Raw genomic sequence first — 22,042 nt, forward strand, 5'->3', positions numbered from 1 at the left:
CAGGTGGATCAGGACAAGATTCAGCCCCCTGAACAGCTTTCACAAGCGCTGTAGAGGCTGCTGTGCGGGGGAGGCGCTCCCTTCTTTGATTGTGTGGGGTCACAAGTGCCTTTCCCAGCTGTTCCAGGAACACCCTCCTCTTGTTCTGCTTATCAGGCATCCAGGTAGGGTTGATCTTGTTCCATATCATGAAGGCATTGTATGAGGACACAATGATGTCATGGAAGATGACCAGGGGCCAGCGGGCAGTCATCCTCCTGCAACTGTAAGTTCCAATGACCTTGTTCAGGTTGTCCACCCCTCCTTTGTAGTGGGTGTAGTCCAGGATGATGGCTGGCTTCCTGTCCTCACGATCACTAATCTCAGCCATTTTGAACATTCTTGTTCCTCTTTGGGAGGTAAGAAACTAGAGTGGTGGTGGGGTGAAGGCAAACTTTGATGAGAAGGCCTCTCTCCCCCTTGTTGCGAGGAGTGCAGGCGGGTGTTTGTGTGCGTGAGCGTGTGCACGTGTGTTTGTCTTTGTGGTGTGTAAATGATTTTATAACTTCCGGGTCGAAAATGACCCTAAGACAATCTTTGTACCCTGGTGGTGTATAGCTTTCATGGAAATATTAACAAAGGGGATGTTTCACTTTTTCTAATGTTGTGGTCACTCTAGGAAAATTCCTCAAATTTGAAGTTGAAAAAATATAATTTAGGGGGTTTTCTCTGCTGTTAAACATAGTGGCGGATCATTTTTTACCCTTAAGACAACACAAGGGTTAAGAGCATTGGGCCAATAACTGAAGGGTCACTGGTTTGAATCCTTGAGCCAGCAAGGTGTAATAATCTGCTATTCTGGCCTAGTGCAAGGCAGTTAACCCGCAACAACAACTGATCCCCAGTTACTGATGATATGAAGAGGGAGGTTGGGTTAAATGTGGAAGACACATTTTGGTTGAATGCATTCAGTTGTGCAACTGACTAGGTATCCCCTTTCCCTGTAGGTTTAATTAGGGAACGCTAGAGTGCATACCTTCCAACACAATGCTTGTAGCAGTATAACAGAATGCCAGGGGCAGTATAGACGTGTTTACCAGCAGCCTCGGCTGTATTCACTACAAGTTTTTCTCTTTATATAGAATTTGGCTGATAATAAATCTTAAGTGTCTATGGCTGGAATGTTTTGGTGGAAGTCAGTGGGTATCTATCCAGACTGGCATATGGGCTAACTTGACTGGAGCTCCCATGTCCCCAGGATATAGCCGAAGAAAGGTGAGAGCACGCACGGACTCATGCACCGACGGACATGCATGCATACAAGAATGCGCACACACACACCTCCTTACACACATCCAATTTCCACTTACTGTACATACAGGAAGACATACAGACAATCATTTGCCTCTCTATTCCGTCAAATATTTTGGTATTTTGTGGTATTTTATTAGGATCCCTGTTAGCTGTTGCGAAAGCAGCAGCTACTCTTCCTAGAGTCCACACAAAACATGACATAATTCAGAACATTAATAGACAAGAACAGCTCAAGGACAGAAATATGTAGACTTTCTCTCAACTGCACTTGAAGTTGTTGCACAAAGAAACTATCCAATTTGTGTCACAGAAAGCCCTCATACAGAGACTCGAAAGCTATGTCAAAGTGTTATTCTCAACAGTTTATTACACCTGTTGGTATGCTGGCGATCTTCTATTTTGGCTTGGTGTAGGGTGAAGTTACCCCTCTACGCTGATCTTGGGTAATTTTTGCATTTTCGTTACTTATGGTTAAGGTTAGGATTTGGGGAGGGGAAGCTGATCCTAGATCGTTGTTCTGACTCTGTTTGCAGGTCTGTAGTTCCTTGTGCCAAACCACACCTCAAAATACTATAGGTTCCGGTTCTGGAATCCAGATGCCCAACTGCCTGTCACTGTTACCAGGCAACAAGGTCCCCTCCCTCTTTCTCTCTCTCCCTCCCTCTCCTCTCCTCCTTCTCCCAGATACACCAGAGCAGAAGAGCAACAGCGCAGCCCCTCACACTCATACTGACTGTTGGAAAACAAGGGTGATCAAATCAAATTTTATTTGTCACATTTGCCGAATACAACAGGTGTAGTAGACCTTAACGTGAAATGCTTACTTACAAGACCTTAACCAACAGTGCTGTTCACGTAGAGTTAAGAAAATATTTACTAAATAAACAAAAGTAAAAAAATGTATAAAAAGTAACAATAAAATGACATAACAATAATAAGGCTATATACAGGGTGTACCGGTATCAAGTCAATGTGCGGGGTACCGGTTACTCGAGGTAATTTGGACATGTAGTTAGGGTTGAAGTGACTGTGTATAGATAATAAACAGTGAATAGCAGCAGTGTAAAAAACAAAGGATGGGGTCAATGTAAATAGTCCGGGTGGCCATTTGATTAATTGTTCAGCAGTCTTATAGCTTGGGGGTAGAAGCTGTTAAGGAGCCTTTTGGACCTAGACTTGACGCTCTGGTACCACTTGCCGTGCGGTAGCAAAGAGAACATTCTATGACTTGGGTGACTGGAGTCTTTACAATTTTTGGGGCCTTCCTCTGACACTGCCAAGTATATAGGTCTTGGATGGAAGGAAGCTTGGCCCCAGTAATGTATTGGGCCGTATTCACTACCCTCTGTAGTGCCTTGCGGTCGGATGCCGAACAGTTGCCATACCAGGTTATGATGCAACCAGTCAGGATGCTCTCGATGGTGCCGCTGTAGAACTTTTTGAGGATCTGGGGACCCATGCCAAATCTTTTCAGTCTCCTGAGGGGGAAAATATGTTGTGCCCTCTTCACAACTGACTTGGCGTGTTTGGACCATGATAGTGTGTTGGTGATGTGGACACCAAGGAACTTAACTCGACCCCCTCCCCTACAGCCCGTCAATGTTAATGGGGGCCTGTTCGGAACCCCTTTTCCTGTAGTCCACAATCTTCTCCTTTCTCTTGCTCACATTGAGGGAGAGGTTGTTGCCCTGGCACCACACTGCCAGGTCTCTGACTTCCTCCCTATAGGCTCTCTCATCGTTGTCGGTGATCAGGCCTACCACTGTTGTGTCGTCAGCAAACTTAAGGATGGTGTTGGAGACATACTTGACCATGCAGTCGTGGGTGAACAGGGGTACAGAAGGGGACTAAGCATGCACCCCTGAGGGGCCCCAGTGTTGAGGATCAGTGTGACAGATGTGTTATACTCTTACCACCTGGGGGCAGCCCATCAGGAAGTCCAGGATCCAGTTGCAGAGGGAGGTGTTTAGTCCCAGGGTCCTTAGCTTAGTGATGAGCTTTGTGGACACTATGGTGTTGAACGCTGAGCTGTAGTCAATGAACAGCATTCTTACATAGGTGTTCCTTTTGTCCAGGTGGAAAAGGGCAGTGTGGAGTGAGATTGAGATTGCGTCACCTGTGGATCTGTTTGGGCGGTATGCAAATGGAGTGGGTCTAGGGTTTCCGTGATGATGGTGTGAGCCATGACCAGCCTTTCAAAGCACTTCCTGACTACCGACGTGAGTGCTACGAGGTAGTCATTTAGGCAGGTTACCTTCGCATTCTTGGCCACAGGGACTATGGTGGTCTGCTTGAAGCATGTAGGTATTACAGACTCAGTCAGGGAGAGGTTGAAAATGTCATTGAAGCCATTTGCCAGTTGGTATGCGCATGTTCTGAGTACACCCTGGTAATCCGTCTCACCCTGCGGTCTTGTGAATGTTGACCTGTTTAAATGTCTTGCTCACATCGGCTACGGAGAGCGTGATCACACAGTTGTCCGGAACAGCTGGTGCTCTCATGAATGCTTCAGTGTTGCTTGCCTTGAAGCTAGCATGAAAGGCATTTAGCTTGTCTGGTAGGCTCGCATCACTGGGCAGCTTGTGTCTGGGTTTCCCTTTGTAGTCCATAATAGTTTGCCAGCCCTACCACATCCGACGAGCGTCAGAGCCGTGGAGTTGTAGGATTCAATCTTAGTCCTGTATTGACACTTTGCCTGTTTGATGGTTCATCAGAGGGCATAGCAGGATTTCTTGTAAGCGTCCGGATTAGTGTCCCGCTCCTTGAAAGCGGCAGCTCTAGCCTTTCGCTCTGTGTGGGTGTTGCCTGTAAACCATGACTTCCGGTTTGGATATGTCTGTATGGTCACTGTGGGGACAACATCGTCGATGTACTTATTGATGAAGCCGGTGACTGAGGTGGTATACTCCTCAATGCCATTGGATGAATCCCAGAACATCCAGTCTGTGCTAGCAAAACAGTCCTGTAGCAGAGCATCCACGTAATCTGACCACATCCGTATTGAGTGAGTCACTGGTACTTCCTGCTTTAGATTTTGCTTGTAAGTAGGAATCCGATTTGCCAAATGGAGGGCAAGGGAGAGCTTTGTATGCGTCTCTGTGTGTGGAGTAAAGGTGGTCTAGATTTTTTTCCCTCTGGTTGCACATTTGACATGCTGGAAGAAATGAGGTAAAACGGATTTAAGTTTACCTGCATTAATGTCCCCAGCCACTAGGAGTGCCGCTTCTGGATGAGTATTTTCTTGTTTGCTTATGGCCTTATACAACTTGTTTAGGTCTTACTGCCAGCATCAGTTTGTGGTGGTAAATAGACGGCTACAAATAATATTGATGAGAACTCTCTAGGTAGATAGTGTGGTCTACAACTTATCATGAGGTACTCCTGAGTGGCACAGCTGCCTAAGGCACTGCATCGGGAGTCCCATAGGGCGGCACACAATTGGCCCAGTGTTGTCCGGGTTAGGGTTTGGCCAAGGTAGGCCGTCATTGTAAATAAGAATTTGTTCTTAACTGACTTGCCTAGTTAAATAAATAAAAATAAAAGGCGAGCAATACCTCAAGACTTCTTTAATATTAGACTTGCACACCAGCAGATATTAACAAATAGACACACACCCCGGCCCCTCGTCTTACCACCTGTAGCTGCACTGTCCTGCTAATGCACGGAAACCCAGCCAGCTCTATATTATCCACGTCGTTGTTCAGCCACGATTTGGTGAAACATAAGATGTTAGTTTTTAATTTCCCTTTGGTAGGATAGTCTCGACCGCAGATCATCAATATTGTTTTCCAGTGATTGCACGTTGGGCAGTAGAACTGATGGTACTGGCAATTTACTCACTTACCTCCGAATCCTCACTAGGCACAAGGGTGTGGCATCAAATATAACCGTTACATTATTACATAGCCACTATATCAGTTTGGGGCTAGGGGGGAGGAAGGAGGCTGACTTTGACGTCGCCTCATTCTCTCAATATTTTCCCTCATTCCCAAAGCAAGATATGGATCGTGACATGCCTTTGAGGTGTGTTACTGTCAATCACTATTTCAGCTTCACCTAACTGAACAGCTGCTTTGTACTTAGTATTTCACTAACTTAGGATGTGATGCGTGATCTTATCACGAAAGAGTCAGGGCAGATGGATCATAACTTGTCAAGGGTAAAAAGTCTGAAATGGTACCCTATTCACTATATCGTGTACTACTTCTGACCAGAACCCATAGGAAATAGGGTACAATGTTGGACGCAGCCAGACATTCTCCTAACCAGGAGCTAAAATAGTGTAAGAAAGTGTAAACAACGGTTCCAACAATTCCAGTAAATGCATCAGTACCTACGGTGGTGCTCTTATTGACAGTTCCAATAAAATACATTCTCTCACACTCTTTCAACTTAAGCACCATCAAACATTACAACTCCCTCGGTCATTTCAAAGAAACGAAATGATTACGCCCCATCAATATTGTACACAGCTTGTCAATTGCAGAGTCCTGATACGAGTCTGAATCCCACCACTATTCTACATTAGCACTCTCCCTCAGTCCATCAGCAAGCTAGAGCTAACCCAGAATTATCAGTAGCAGGATAGGTCTGTCATGTCTCCCTGTGTTCGTCAAGCTTCATTAGTACAACACAAATTGAGGCAAAACTCGACAGAGAGAGAGAGTCCGACCTGAGAAAAAAGGCAACATCAAATTGACGGACAAGATGTTGCCCTTCCATTAGTATTCCCCATGCTCAGATATTGACTGACTCCCTCGGTCCTTCCCCTCCAGGCGAGTGTTGTAAGCGGTACCCAACAGTGATTGACCTGCTCCTCTCTCCAAATTGCGCTATAAGGGGAGAGCTTGGTTCATTAGTGAAGGATACATGATGTGTATTAGAGGATAATTGGACATTGTTCGCATGACTTTTTCATGTGTATTCCTCTCCCTCTGTGGGTGGTATGACTGGGGGTTTTGAAAAAGCTGTGTTTGGGTCTTCAATCATGGTCTAGAGTCATTAGAATCTAAAATCCTGTGTGGTGATCAAGGAAAGGGGTAAAAATGGAATTGAGATAAATTGACAGTCCAATTACTGGGGAAAAGACAACTGTTTTGAGGATGAAATGTAGTGTTTAATAACTGCCCATAATTCAATTACTCAGACGGTTTTCTATACCGTACATCTTTGTCCCTTAGATACCCAACTCAACCCTTCTTAGTTTCCTCCACAAAAACGCATATCACCCCACCACACGCATAGCAATCACACCCACAATTCCCCCTCGTCTCACATTCCCTTTCCCTCTCTTCAGTGCTACTCCTATAGAGAATGATAGAGGCCTCTAGTGCCTAAAGGCTGTTTTAGCATGGGCAGCGCCATTGAGGGCTACCACCATTTTAATGTAGTCAACTGGGTTGGACTTCCAACTTCATTGGCTGATCTTCCTGGTGACCCTGTTGGAGTCAAGTCCAACCGGGACATCAGGAGGGATCAGCCAATCGTGAAGAAAAAGTACTACTTTAAAATTGAGATAGCCTTAATGGCGCTGCCCATGCTGTCACAGATGCCATAATGGCACAGATGATGAGGCCTTTTTTCATCTCTATGGCTACTCCTCACAGGAGGCCATACCCCAGGTTAATTTCCTCCCTCCCTGAATCCCATTTAATAGACTATATTCAGAGTGAAGCAGTCATTCCCCGTTAGCGGTTAGCAGAGTGATGTACTGTACTCTATGTCCTGTGTTTTGTTAGCTCTGCCTGGGTCTAAGCGCTGCTTGGCTGCCTGCAGGGCCTATGGTCGTCAGTTCCTCAGCTATCAAAGAGACAGTTACCAAACAGAGCTGCAGAAGAACAGAGGGAGGGGACTGCTACTGAGAGACAGACTTACAAATGGAATGAGGGAAAGGAGTGATACAGATACAAAAACAGCAAGGAGAGAGATGAAGCAAGAGAAAGATAGAGCAACAGAAACAGACAGTCCCCTCCCCCTTATCTTCTCTAAATAGTCGAGATTTGGTCTTGCTTTCGACCCTGACCTTCAATATGTTTTGATTTGTTCAATATGACCATGATCATTTTTCCACCAGTTGTCCTCAATAACTCAAAACACCTCAAGTTCATTTAAATGCTTTTCACCTTGATGTACAATGTTTTGGCTGGAATTTGCTAGATTTGAATAATTCATCTCAGGTTGAGGCTCTCCAGGTTCATTGTTTGACATTCATTTTAAATGAGTAGTTAACACGTTTCAATGTTTATCAGTGAAAAATAAAACATTTGCTCAGGCATATTTGAATACGTTTGGATTTGGCAAGTGAGTTTTACTAAGGTACGATATTCATAATTCATTCTGAATATAAACCTTCTGACTATGAAATTCAACTTGATACACACACTTTCTCTTACGTACACACACAATCGCACATCCACACACAAGACATTGTCAAGAACTATTTTTAACGGAGGTAGAGACATAACGCTGAAAAGTTATTTAGTGACCAAACGACAGATTACACACAGATGAAATTACCTGACACATTGAATGACATGCACTTGTCTTTTTCCCACAGATAGATCCATGTTCCGTAGATCCATGTTCCACTTCTGCCGCTGCTGCGACAACCATCGCCGCACAAACAATTTGGTTATTGGCAGCCAATCTGATTAGAACATGACCCAGTGTCACACCTGTACTGGTTCCCTCTAAAGCCTGATTGACAGCTTCTCTTAGTGGATGTTTATTTCCTTCCTCTGAAGACTATGCTTTGCTGTGATTGTCTTTCATCCTTCACAACGGCTTTGAGAGGAAGCTGATGACATGCCAATCACACAATATCCCACAATGCATCAAACATCAAAGACATGTCTTTCTATGATATGACGCTAATGTATAACATTTAATGTGAACTGACAATCTCTCATCACTGGAAAAACCATGAGATTGTTCTCATTTTACTGTATGCACATACACTAGTGCTAAAGCCACTGTAGAGACCATGTAATGCAATCCTCCGTAAATTAATTAGTCAATAAACGTAGCCTGGACTTTGAAATACAGCTTCACGAACAGACAATTCAATTCAGCCATCTAAGTGACTCAAAATGATGGAATAAAGTAGAAATTAAATGGGTATAGCGTTTCATTAACAAACTAATTGAATGTCCTGTAATTGATTAAGGTTTATTGAATATAACACTTTGAGAGAGAAATTTCTAGGCATGTTGGGGATGGCTGGATTTATTTATCTCCTTCTGAAAACCAATCCTGTCACAACACGGGATGATGATTCTATAGTGAATAATGCTGTGGACTTCTCACTGTGGTAAACTATGTCCATTATTGGTAATCCATTTGACATTAAATAGCAGAGGATTCACAATTCAATTCCTTGTGCATATTTTATTATCCATTGAGGATGACTCCATGGCTAAACCTCCTTCCCATTCTCAATTGAAATGAGTTTTCATTGTAGAATCAAATGGAGGTGTTCTGTGCACGCACACAGATCAAGCTCAAGGTTTTCTCTGATGGAGTGCTGGGCCAGTGACTGAAAGGTTGCTTGTTCGAATTCCCAAGCCGACTAGATGAAAAATATGTTGACGTGCTCTTGAGCAAGGCGCTAAACCATAATTGTTCCTGTAAGTTGCTCTGGATAAGAGCATCTGCTAAATGACTACTGGATACTTCCCAACCCTAATGTGTCATTACTGAATCTAATTTGCGATATCTGTTGGGTTTGAAGGTCTTCTTCCCTGTCAGTGTTTGAAGGTCTTCTTTGTGTTGCATTTCGGGTAATACTGTATACCCCGGTATGGTAAGGCTGAGTTCATCTCAGCCTATGCTACCCTCCAGTCCCTAGACTTCCTGGCGCTGACGGAAACATGGATTACCACAGATAACACTGCTACTCCTACTGCTCTCTCTTCGTCTGCCCACGTGTTCTCGCATACCCCTAGAGCATCGAGCCAGCACTGGTCCAGTGGTGGCACTGGAATCCTCATCTCTCCCAAGTGGACATTCTCTCTTTCTCCCCTGACCCATCTGTCTATCTCCTCATTTGAATTCCATGCTGTCACAGTTACCAGCCCTTTCAAGCTTAACATCCTTATAATTTATCGCCCTCCAGGTTCCCTTGGAGAGTTCATCAATGAGCTTGACGCCTTGATAAGTTCCTTTCCTGAGGATGGCTCACCTCTCACAGTTCTGGGTGACTTTAACCTCCCCACGTCTACCTTTGACTCATTCCTCTCTGCCTCCTTCTTTCCACTCCTCTCCTCTTTTGACCTCACCCTCTCACCTTCCCCCCCTACTCACAAGGCAGGCAATACGCTTGACCTCATCTTTACTAGATGCTGTTCTTCCACTAATCTCATTGCAACTCCCCTCCAAATCTCCGACCACTACCTTGTATCCTTTTCCCTCTTGCTCTCATCCAACACTTCTCACTCTGCCCCTACTCGGATGGTATTGCGCCGTCCCAACCTTCGCTCTCTCTCTCCCGCTACTCTCTCCTCTTCCATCCTATCATCTCTTCCCTCTGCTCAAACCTTCTCCAACCTATCTCCTGATTCTGCCTCCTCAACCCTCCTCTCCTCCCTTTCTGCATCCTTTGATTTTCTCTGTCCCCTATCCTCCAGGCCGGCTCGGTCCTCCCCTCCTGCTCCGTGGCTCGACGACTCACTACGAGCTCACAGAACAAGGCTCCAGGCAGCCGAGCGGAAATGGAGGAAAACTCGCCTCCCTGCGGACCTGGCATCCTTTCACTCACTCCTCTCTACATTCTCCTCTTCTGTCTCTGCTGCTAAAGCCACTTTCTACCACTCTAAATTCCAAGCATCTGCCTATAACCCTAGGAAGCTCTTTGCTACCTTCTCCTCCCTCCTGAATCCTCCTCCCTCTCTGCGGATGACTTCGTCAACCATTTTGAAAAGAAGGTTGACGATATCCGATCCTCGTTTGCTAAGTCAAACGACACCGCTGGTCCTGCTCACACTGCCCTACCCTGTGCTTTGACCTCTTTCTCCCCTCTCTCTCCAGATGAAATCTCGCGTCTTGTGATGGCCGGCCGCCCAACAACCTGCCCACTTGACCCTATCCCCTCCTCTCTTCTCCAGACCATTTCCGGAGACCTTCTCCCCTTCCTCATCTCGCTCATCAACTCATCCTTGACCGCTGGCTACGTCCCTTCCGTCTTCAAGAGAGCGAGAGTTGCACCCCTTCTGAAAAAACCTACACTCGATCCCTCCGATGTCAACAACTACAGACCAGTATCCCTTCTTTCTTTTCTCTCCAAAACTCTTGAACGTGCCGTCCTTGGCCAGCTCTCCTGCTATCTCTCTCAGAATTACCTTCTTGATCCTAATCAGTCAGGTTTCAAGACTGGGCATTCAACTGAGACTGCTCTTCTCTGTGTCACGGAGGCTCTCCGCACTGCTAAAGCTAACTCTCTCTCCTCTGCTCTCATCCTTCTAGACCAATCTGCTGCCTTTGATACTGTGAACCATCAGATCCTCCTCTCCACCCTCTCCGAGTTGGGCATCTCCGGCGCGGCCCACGCTTGGATTGCGTCCTACCTGACAGGTCGCTCCTACCAGGTGGCGTGGCGAGAATCTGTCTCCGCACCATGCGCTCTCACCACTGGTGTCCCCCAGGGCTCTGTTCTAGGCCCTCTCCTATTCTCGCTATACACCAAGTCACTTGGCTCTGTCATATCCTCACATGGTCTCTCCTATCATTGCTATGCAGACGACACACAATTAATCTTCTCCTTTCCCCCTTCTGATAACCAGGCGGCGAATCGCATCTCTGCATGTCTGTCAGACATATCAGTGTGGATGACGGATCACCAGCTCAAGCTGAACCTCGGCAAGACGGAGCTGCTCTTCCTCCCGGGGAAGGACTGCCCGTTCCATGATCTCGCCATCACGGTTGACAACTCCCTTGTGTCCTCCTCCCAGAGTGCTAAGAACCTTGGCGTGATCCTGGACAACACCCTGTCGTTCTCCACTAACATCAAGGCGGTGACCCGATCCTGTAGGTTCATGCTCTACAACATTCGCAGAGTACGACCCTGCCTCACACAGGAAGCGGCGCAGGTCCTAATCCAGGCACTTGTCATCTCCCGTCTGGATTACTGCAACTCGCTGTTGGCTGGGCTCCCTGCCTGTGTCATTAAACCCCTACAACTCATCCAGAACGCCGCAGCCCGTCTGGTGTTCAACCTTCCCAAGTTCTCTCACGTCACCCCGCTCCTCCGCTCTCTCCACTGGCTTCCAGTTGAAGCTCGCATCCGCTACAAGACCATGGTGATTGCCTACGGAGCTGTGAAGGGAACGGCACCTCCATACCTTCAGGCTCTGATCAGGCCCTATACCCAAACAAGGGCACTGCGTTCATCCACCACTGGCCTGCTGGCCCCCCTACCTCTGAGGAAGCACAGTTCCCGCTCAGCCCAGTCAAAACTGTTTGCTGCTCTGGCACCCCAATGGTGGAACAAGCTCCCTCACGACGCCAGGACAGCGGAGTCAATCACCACCTTCCGGAGACACCTGAAACCCCACCTCTTTAAGGAATACCTAGGATAGGATAAAGTAATCCTTCTAACCCCCCCCCTTAAAAGATTTAGATGCACTATTGTAAAGTGGTTGTTCCACTGGATATCATAAGGTGAATGCACCATTTTGTAAGTCGCTCTGGATAAGAGCGTCTGCTAAATGACTTAAATGTAAATGTAAATGTAAATGGTACAGAAATGGTATGACGGTATGAAAAAACTGGATTCCGCCCAACCCTAATGTGTATTATCGTATTGTCAGCTGCTCTAACTCACACTTTTCCTACCGACCTTGAGAAAACAGATGACATTTCAATTTCTTTCTCTCTTATTCAGTGCCTATATTCTCTTTTTCGCTCTCTTTCGATTCCATGTCCACTTTCAATTTTGCAAGTCTGTGTATATGTAAAATATTGATATATATACCTAGGTGTCTGTCTGTCTGTCTGTCTGTCTGTCTGTCTGTCTGTCTGTCTGTCTGTCTGTCTGTCTGTCTGTCTGTCTGTCTGTCTGTACCTAGGTGTCTGTCTGTTTGTACCTAGGTGTTTGTCTGTCTGTCTGTCTGTCTGTCTGTCTGTCTGTCTGTCTGTCTGTCTGTCTGTCTGTCTGTCTGTCTGTCTGTCTGTCTGTCTGTCTGTCTGTCTGTCTGTCTGTCTGTCTGTCTGTCTGTCTGTCTGTCTGTCTGTCTGTGTTTATCTAGGTGTGTGTGTGTGTCTGTCTGTTTGTCTGTCTGTCTGTGTGTACCAAGGTGTGTGTGGCTGTGTTTGTTACCCCTGCATAAATAAGTGCACATCTCTTTTCCCCACTGTGCTCTTGTGTGTGCTTATCCCCACCCATTCATGCGTGTTTGTCTTGTTAGTTCCCAGCACTCCCTTTCCTCTCCTCTCCACTCATTTTTCCATGGCAAGAGAGCTTGACAGCTAAGCAGAGCTTAAAAATAGATGGAGCAAGAGCAAGGGATGAAAAGTAAATTGACAGGAGGCTGGGTCAGCTCTCCTCAGTGGAGAAACAGAGCCGGTGAAAGGAAGGGTCAGCGAGGGGATGAAAGTTCAACTCCACTCACTTTGCTTCAGATGGAACTGTTGTCTCACCACAGCTTACATACATTGTAGGGTGAAATTATGAAATGAAGGGTGTCAGCCTGGGGGCGGAAACGCCGTGTGTGTGGTGGGGGGGATTGTGTGAGTGATTGCGGTTGGGCTCAGCAATGACTAGCTCTACTAGCTACAGTACTGCTACTGCTGCTACAGCTCACTAGGCTAACTCCATGTGTCTCGCCTGTGAGAAACTAGCCGATTCTTACTAGCTAACTGCTGGCTTAGCGTAGCTAAGAGGACCAGCTAAGAAGTTGCCCGTAGGCACTGTTCTAGGATCAGCTTATCCTACCCAAATCTTAACACAAATCAAAAAAATAATATTAAGCTGAATTTAGACAAGGGTCAACTTCCCTCTTTCCCCAGTGTTAGCCTCTGGCTGCTAAAGTTGCTAGCCACGGTTGTTTACTATGCCACTGATCAGTAGATTTTGTCGCCCCAGTGTTAGCCTCTAGTCGCTAAAGTCGTTAGCAGCGGTTGTTGCTAGTGATCCCTAGACTCTTATTTCTCAGTGTTAGCCTCTAGTCCCTAAAGTCACCAACTGTGGTTATTTACTTCACCCAATTTACTGTCCCTTACCGAAAAAATTGGCTTCTGGCAAACGGTTGCAAACAGCAAATTTGTGGCAAGCTCATATTTTCACATGCTAATTACTTTTGTGGCAATCTGTTGCAGAAATCTGTTTGCGGCAAATTTGCGGCGACTTATGACCTTCTGAAATTATGTGAAACTTGTGGTGAGCATTCTACTGTTCTCTGCAAATTTGCTGCAAAGTCATTAGTAATATGCAAATTAGATCCTTTTTTTTTTGTTAAATTGTGTACACTCCGTGTGTTCGGCAGAAAGCATATGTTTTTACCGTTTTTCAGGGATACAGTTTTTTCAAACTAACTTCCGTTTCCCTCGAAAAACGGATTGTGTCTTATCCACTTAAACCAAGTCAAATATAACTTTAAAGACCTTTCTTCTCACAAATAAAACGAAACTAATGATACTAAATATACTAAACAACATGTATTCAGTGTCTGAACATTTATATTGGATTTATTTTTATCTATCTCACAATGAAAACATTGTGTCACAATATTAACCTTGAAATCCTCAGCATGTTAATGAAGATAAGAGTAAAGACTCAATATTTTCCAGATAAATTGTTTGTTTTTATGTAGCTACAACATTTATGTGAAAAAAATGTGACCCAGTGAAGGCTGGTAGGAGTAGTTACAGGAGGACAGGGTCATTGTAATGGCTGGCGTGGAATAAATGGAACGGAGTCAAACGCAGTTTCCATATGTTTGATACGTTCCTCCTATAGCTTCCCCCACCAGCCGCCACTGATGTGAACACTATAGGGATGTTAACCTTAGGATGTTTAAAAGGGGAAATGCGGAATTTACATGAGCCAAGCAATGATTTTCAACCAATAGAAGTTTAAAAGAGAATTAACAATATTTTAAGTAATTAAAACAACAAAAAATAAATCAACTTCAGAACTATTGCCTTTTTGAGGAAACTTTGGAGATAGCGGCCATGTGGAAGTCCTATGTCAAAAGCTTGTTCAAACAATGTGTGCACTGAAACAATCCGAAAACATAAAACAAAAACAACATCAAGATCCTGAAAACAATTACTGAAAACATTTTTTTATTTTGGCATCTCAAAAAGGTAGACTCATCAGCTAATGTTTCAGCAGGTTTGCTGATGTCACTTGTTAAATCCACTTTAATCACTGTAGAAGGGGAGGAGACAGGTTAAACAATTCATTTTAAGCCTTGTGAGAATTGAGACATGGATCGTGTATGTGTGCCATTCAGAGGGTGAATGGGTAAGACAAATATTTAAATGCCTTTGAACGGGGTATGGAAGTAGGTGCCAGGAGCACCGGTTTGTGTCGAACTGCAACGCTGCTGGGTTTTTCACGCTCAATAGTTTGCCGTGTGTATCAAGAATGTTCCAAGACATCCAGCCAACTTCACACAACAGTGGGAAGCATTGGACTCAACATGGGCCAGCATCCCTGTGGAACACTTTCGACACCTTGTAGAGTCTATGCCCCAATCGAATTGAGACTGAGGGGGATGCTATACAATCACACAATGTAGCTAGCATAAACTGGGACTAAGGCCTACTAAATTTACCTTTAAATGTGTGGCCAACTGTTTGTCTACTAGTTGTCTATTCATTTTTGACTCTGGTATTTAAGGCTTGGGTGAAAGAAAAACAACATAAAATGAATTATTGTTAACTTGCATCTCAATAAATGTTGATCTTGTGCACACATTTCTCTGTCCTCAGTTTGATTGAGGGCATCAATCTTTCTTTTTGCCTGGTAACTGATTGTTTCTAAAAAAGAAAAAAAAAAGAAAGAGAAATAACTACATGAGCTCTCTAATAGTTTAAAGCAATGAAATATCTAATTGTGACAAAGAATGAATGAATTGGCTACATTTATGAGAATAATACATGCATTTGCTTACCTGATCAAGCTTGAAGACGATACATTCGTTTATCACTCAAAAAAAGTGTGATCAGTAAGTGCACCACACATATCTTTCCAGGGTGTTGATGCATCCTCTTCCAATGCAGCCTCTTCCAACAGCATGGGTATGGGAAGGGTATCCATGTGCAGAAGTGAAGTTTTGCTTTGACGTCAAGTCACCTCATATTGTTGCTAACGTTACCTTAGCTATTGTGCTAGCTAACATGCTACTGAACAGTGACGCTAGAATATTGTCATTAAAAGACAGCAACGTCTTCACCTAAAAATATGTTTTTAAAATATTTAGCAAGTCATTAGTTAGTTAGCTAGCTATCAGATTAAATGTGAAAAAAATATGATAGTAAATGTTAGCAAGCTAGCTAGCTAAGCGCTAGCCACTAGCTAGCCATTCAGTGGCACTGACAGGTTGAAACTGATATAGCAAAAAAAATTGTTTCACTCTATCCAATAAAACATGACATTGCTAACCAAGCATCAAATAGCTAACACATTTTAATGTTTAAATAATAAGTTAGACACTCACCGGACAACATTGGTAGGTAGCTAGATTGTTTGGTTTCCATTTGCAACTGATTTTTCTTCTCCCCCTGACTAATTGTCAACGGTTACTGTCTTGTGTTCACCAAAAACAACTTCTGGCGAACTGTTTGCCACTAGTGGCAATAAATACTATTGTTGCCAAAGGTTTGCCACATACTCACCACTAGTGCAAACTTCTGGTTACAATTTGTGGCACACTATTTAGTTTGCAGCAAATTTGCCACAAACTTGCAGGAAGTTTGCAGCAAAAAAAAAAATAACATATTGGTAAGGGGTACTGTTCACTAGTCTTAGCTTCCACCAGACTCTCTCTCCCTAGTGTTAGCCTCTAGCCACTAAAGTCGCTAATTCTGGTTATTTACTATTTGTATTTGTATGCTAGTGATCACTAGACTCTCTCTGTCCAGTATGAGCCTCTCTCCCCAGTGTTAGCCTCTAGCATCTAAAGTAGCTAGCAGTGGTTATTTACTGTGCTGCAGGGGTCATCGGAGACATTACGAGCTTTGCCCTGCTCCCAGCAGACCTCCTTGTGTGATACACGGCCAATAAAGTGCACAGTTAGCCCCGCACTATATCCCACTGTAGGCCTATAAAGATTGCAGCGGCTGCCATGTGGTGATATTGCGTGGGTGCCTTGCCGTGTGTGTATGTCTTTATGTGTTTGTTTTGTCTGGTATAGCCTGGGACTTTGAATAGGGGATAGCAGTGTGAGTGTACTTGATTTTCTCTAGCTCTATTACTATCGGTCTCTTTTCTTTATTTTTGTTAGTTAGTTTGTTCTTTCTTTCTTTGTACTATTTATTCTTTCTCTATAACGGTCTTTGACTTTCTCTCTCGCTCTCTCTACTCTCTCAATCCATATCTCCTTCTCTCCCCGAGTGTGTTTGCTTTCGTGTGTTCGGTACGTGTCTGTTCTGTGTGACAGAACATTTTGTTCTTGCTTTTCTATTACCATAACATACTGAAAACCACGCGGATGAGCAGCCTTCAGTGTCAATATCCCTGAACAAGACCTCAGAGACCAAGGCTATTGATGGATCACATTCTTTCCTGAGTCAGATCCGTTGAACACACTCAAGGCTCTTCATGGGCCCTGGACCCTATTCCAAGGACTAGCAAAAACACAGTAGGACCAAGAGCTTGGTTTTCGATCTGTTCTGGCCTGTTTGTGTGTGTATGTGTGTGTGTGTGTGTGTGTGAGCATCCATGCGTGAGGTTTGGAGAGAGACCGAAAACCCTTAGAAAAAGCGCAAACCAGCCAGCTAGACAATATGGATGCTCTTTCTTCATGGACACAGTGGACCTGGAGTATGTTATATACCCTTCTGCACACACACACAAACATACACAGGCACACACACACACTCACACACACTCACACACAAACCTACCAACCACTTAACACCTGCCAAATGGCAAAGAACTGCTCCCATCCCCTAATTGTGAATTTGACTACGGCAGCAGAGCAATATTTCCGATGAAGAGAGATTGAGACTGAGAAACAGCTGAGAGACTGAGAAACAGCTTCCATGTCCATGGCCATCAGACATTTAAATAGCCACCACTAGTCCGCCGCCACTCAGTAACCCGCCCTGAACTTTAATCACTGTTCTAGCCGGCTACCACCATGTACTCATCCAAACTTAGTCTTTGCCCTAGCGCTACACAGCTGAGTAAAATAATCAGCTTGATGATGAGTTGGCTATTTGAATCAGCTCTGTAGTGCCAAGGCAAACAACAAAACGTGCATCCAGGGGAGGCTTTAGTCATTGACACTGGTCACTTTAATAATGTTTACATACTGTTTCACCCACTTTATATGTATGTACTGTATTCTAGTCATGGCTCATCCTATGTATAAAAAAAAGAAAATAATTCTGGATTATGTTTGTATTGTTTTTTTTATTGCTAGGTATTACTGCACTAAAAATACAAGCATTTCACTGAACCTGCGATGAGATCTGCAGATCTGTGTATGCTACAGTAGCAATACACTTTTGATTTGATCTTGATATTGAAAGTACCCATGTTTTATTAAAACAATTTCTGTCTGTTTATTAGATGTAGAGCGAGTCCAGGGAGTGTACGGCTGGGCTGGGTTCCCATGTATTGAGCTGAGAGCCGAGAGGAGACAGTGGTACTAGCATCGCAGCCCCACAGATATTGATATCGAGCTGTCTGCATGGTTGAATAGTGATTCCTCCATCTCTCTCTCTCTCACTATCTCTTCTTATTTCCATCGCTCACTGGACTAGGTCTGCCAGTCTGCTCTAGTTCCGTCCACCAAACCCCAGATGAGCTCTCACAGAACCTGGAATAAACTTAATGCAGTCACTCCCTACTCTCTCTCTCGCTCTCTCGCTTTCTCTCTCTCGTTCTCTCACTCTCCTCGCTTGGGCGGGCTCCAATATGATTTTGTTATGGCGTCCGGTATTTCAGGGTTGTCAACGTTTTATGCAATGTCATCGACAGATGAGGACATCGTGATTGGGAATAGTGGCCAGATGAGGAGTGTGACAGCCGGCCATAATTCACAAGCAATGGGAGGAGCAATAGTGACAATAAATGCCAAGCAGCTTTTTCTCAGTATGGAATGACATCTAAAAACGCCCTCACGACTCTATTTAAAATGAGCGTGTGCGTCTTTCCGGATCCACAGAAAAAGTTTAAAGGTGCATTTGAAAATGAGAAGTTGAAAGATGATGACTTGTCTGTTCTTTATAAGGAAGACTATGACACTGAAACTGCCCCGAGCTCTTTACACAGACACATGTCAACAGCTAGCAGGTTTATATTGTGTGTTCTGTGGATATAAGTGTGCCGATTGCTCTTATTAATTGCTGTCTTCACCTCTCTCTCTCCCTCTTTCAGTATGTCATCCATCTTTGTATTAGTGTCAGGTTAGGGATGAACAGGGTTGTTCCACTGAAATCTTGATTCGAGCTGTGGACTAAAATATATTTTCTCTCTCTCTTCTCTCTTTTGGTCTACCCACAGGTGACTCATCGCAGGGCGGTAAGTGGACTATCTATCTCTCTTCACCTTCTCTCTTGCTCGGTGCTTGACTTGGACTGAAATAGATGCCAGTACTCATTTTTGGGTGCAGGTACTGTTTATATTTAGGTGCAGGAGCTACACAATACTTTTGAGCTAATATTCTAGAAGAGGTGCGGGAGTTCAAGCAGTAGAAAAAAAGTGCTGGTATTCAGCTCCAGTGAGATCCTGCCCAAGTCAAGCACTGCTCTTTCTCTGACACATACACTGATGTTTTATGTCTGTGGCGGAGTATTAGACAATGGTGCAAATATGAACAGTTTTATTTTCCCAAACTTAAAGTTGTTTACTAAGTAAGGGAAGTCAAAAACCATAGTGCATAAAAGAATACTTAAAAGTCTGTAAATGAATAAAAGTAAAACTGTTCTAATGCCTCAAACATAGATACGTGTTTAACTGAGGTCTACATTAGTGGCGGCTGGTGGAAAGAGTTATAGGAGGACAGGCTCATTGTAATGGTCCGGAATGGAAAAAAATGGAACAGAGTCAAACATGTGGTTTCCGTATATTTGATGCGTTCCGTTCCAGCCATTTCAACGAGCCCGTCCTCCTGTAGCTCCTCCCACCAGCCTCCACTGGTCTACATAGCAGAACAGGCACAACTCGAAGGTTTAACTGAAGCCATGAGGTTAGTGCACATATTATAAAGGGAATGGCCAGTTCCAAATATCTGAGGCAAAGAGTCTACAGAGATACTGTACATAAAAACATTTTAAGCAGAAACATGATTAAGCATAAGTATTATCATTTAACATGATTCGTTTTAAATATATGCATTGTACATAGTATATTCTAGCATAAAATGTTAACTGGGGGAATCCATTTCACCTCTGCTGGACAGAGGTGGTATGACCCAACACACCCCTCCAATTCAGGATAATAGGACATGCCAACTAGCAGCACACCCTTTAACACCGTCTAGAAGAGAACTGCAAAATCAAAAAAAGGTTGAACATAGAAGAACAGTTTGTTAGATGAAGATACTGTTGCAAATATACATCTAAGAGCATACACTAAACTAATAATTAATATATGCAATGATTCAATAAATGTGTCTCTTTTTGATATTTGAAATGGAAAACATGTTGGGTCATCACTTGATTGGACACTACATTTTTGGCACTTTAAATTGCAAAAGATAGGGATATTTACCTGTATGGCTACATGTGGCCGTCATACCCGCTTACACACAAACATACCAAAATAATAATAATCATAATCAACACTCCACTTGGGAATCCAAAATCCTAATGTGCCACTTCAAACCAGTCGGATTGAGATTGATTTGCCACTTGAACTTTTCTCATAGCGGTGAAAGACAACTTTAAGGGCAGTGCAATTACCATTAATTTGTGTTGTGAGGCTGCGGGATTTCTGCCTTGGTGACGGTGAGAGGAGCTCACTCGCCTCACATGGCAGCTCTCAGTGGATTGTGAGCAATCCCAAGAATTGTGAACTATATAGGTTTCAATCAATCATGGCTGGTTGGGGCACAGTAATTGACAACAATAACCGCTCAGAGCTAGTGATTGATAAGACTGAACTAGATTTATGATAATTCAATAATCAATATGGTGTTGCACAATTAACCAATAGCCTGACAAATTAACCTCTCTGGGCTAGTCCCACCTACTCAACAGCCAGTGTAATCCCGTGGCACGATATTCAAATACCTCAAAAATGCAAAAACTTCAATTTTTCAAACATATGACTATTTTACACCATTTTAAAGACAAGACTCTCGTTAATCTAACCACACTGTCCGATTTCAAAAAGGCTTTACAAAGAAAGCAAAACATTAGATTATGTCAGCAGAGTACCCAGCCAGAAATAATCAGACACCCATTTTTCAAGCTAGCATATAATGTCACATAAACCCAAACCACAGCTAAATGCAGCACTAACCTTTGATGATCTTCATCAGATGACAACCCTAGGACATTATGTTATACAATACATGCATGTTTTGTTCAATCAAGTTCATATTTATATCAAAAACCAGCTTTTACATTAGCATGTGACTAGCATGTGACTAGCATTCCCACCGAACACTGCCGGTGAATTTACTAAATTACTCACGATAAACGTTCACAAAAAACATAACAATTATTTTAAGAATTATAGATACAGAACTCCTCTATGCACTCGATATGTCCGATTTTAAAATAGCTTTTCGGTGAAAGCACATTTTGCAATATTCTCAGTAGATAGCCCGGCATCACAGGGCTAGCTATTTAGACACCCAGCAAGTTTAGCACTCACCAAAGTCAGATTTACTATAAGAAAAATGTTATTACCTTTGCTGTTCTTCGTCAGAATGCACTCCCAGGACTTCTACTTCAATAACAAATGTTGGTTTGGTCCCAAATAATCCATTGTTATATCCAAATAGCGGTGTTTTGTTCGTGCGTTCAAGACACTATCCGAAAGGGTAAATAAGGGTGACGAGCATGGCGCATTTCGTGACAAAAAAATTCTAAATATTCCATTACCGTACTTCGAAGCATGTCAACCGCTGTTTAAAATACATTTTTATGCCATTTTTCTCGTAAAAAAGCGATAATATTCCGACTGGGAAAGCGTGTATACGTACAAAGAGAGAGAAAATAAAAACATCTCGTGCCCTCGTGCACGAGCCTGAGTCTCAGAGTGCTCTGACCGGCCACTATCCAAACGCGATAATGTGTTTCAGCCTGGGGCTGCCTCGATATCATTCAGCTTTTTCCCGGGCTCTGAGAGCCTATGGGAGCCATAAGAAGTGTCACGTTACAGCAAAGATCCTCAGTCTTCAATAAAAAGAGCCAAGATGAACAACAACTTGTCAGACAGGCCACTTCCTGTTCAGAATCTTCTCAGGTTTTTGCCTGCCATATGAGTTCTGTTATACTCACAGACACCATTCAAACAGTTTTAGAAACTTTGGGGTGTTTTCTATCCAAAGCCAATAATGATATGCATATTCTAGTTACTGGGCAGGAGTAGTAACCAGATTAAATCGGGTACGTTTTTTATCCGGCCGTG

The 22,042-nt window shown here is 43.8% G+C and overlaps 1 protein-coding gene across 2 annotated transcripts in view; it reads left to right on the top strand.

Annotated features, from left to right (window-relative positions):
• LOC106577539 (neurexin-2) overlaps positions 1–22,042 on the top strand; it is a 936,116-nt gene that overhangs the window by 289,228 nt on the left and 624,846 nt on the right. For both annotated transcript variants that reach the window (XM_045701329.1, XM_045701330.1), the window contains exon 5: positions 18,965–18,982. In XM_045701329.1, the coding sequence (XP_045557285.1) occupies positions 18,965–18,982 (18 nt within the window). The remainder of the gene's footprint in view (positions 1–18,964; positions 18,983–22,042) is intronic.

This window comes from Salmo salar, chromosome ssa18 (genome assembly GCF_905237065.1).
Source record: "Salmo salar chromosome ssa18, Ssal_v3.1, whole genome shotgun sequence".
NCBI lineage: Eukaryota > Metazoa > Chordata > Actinopteri > Salmoniformes > Salmonidae > Salmo > Salmo salar.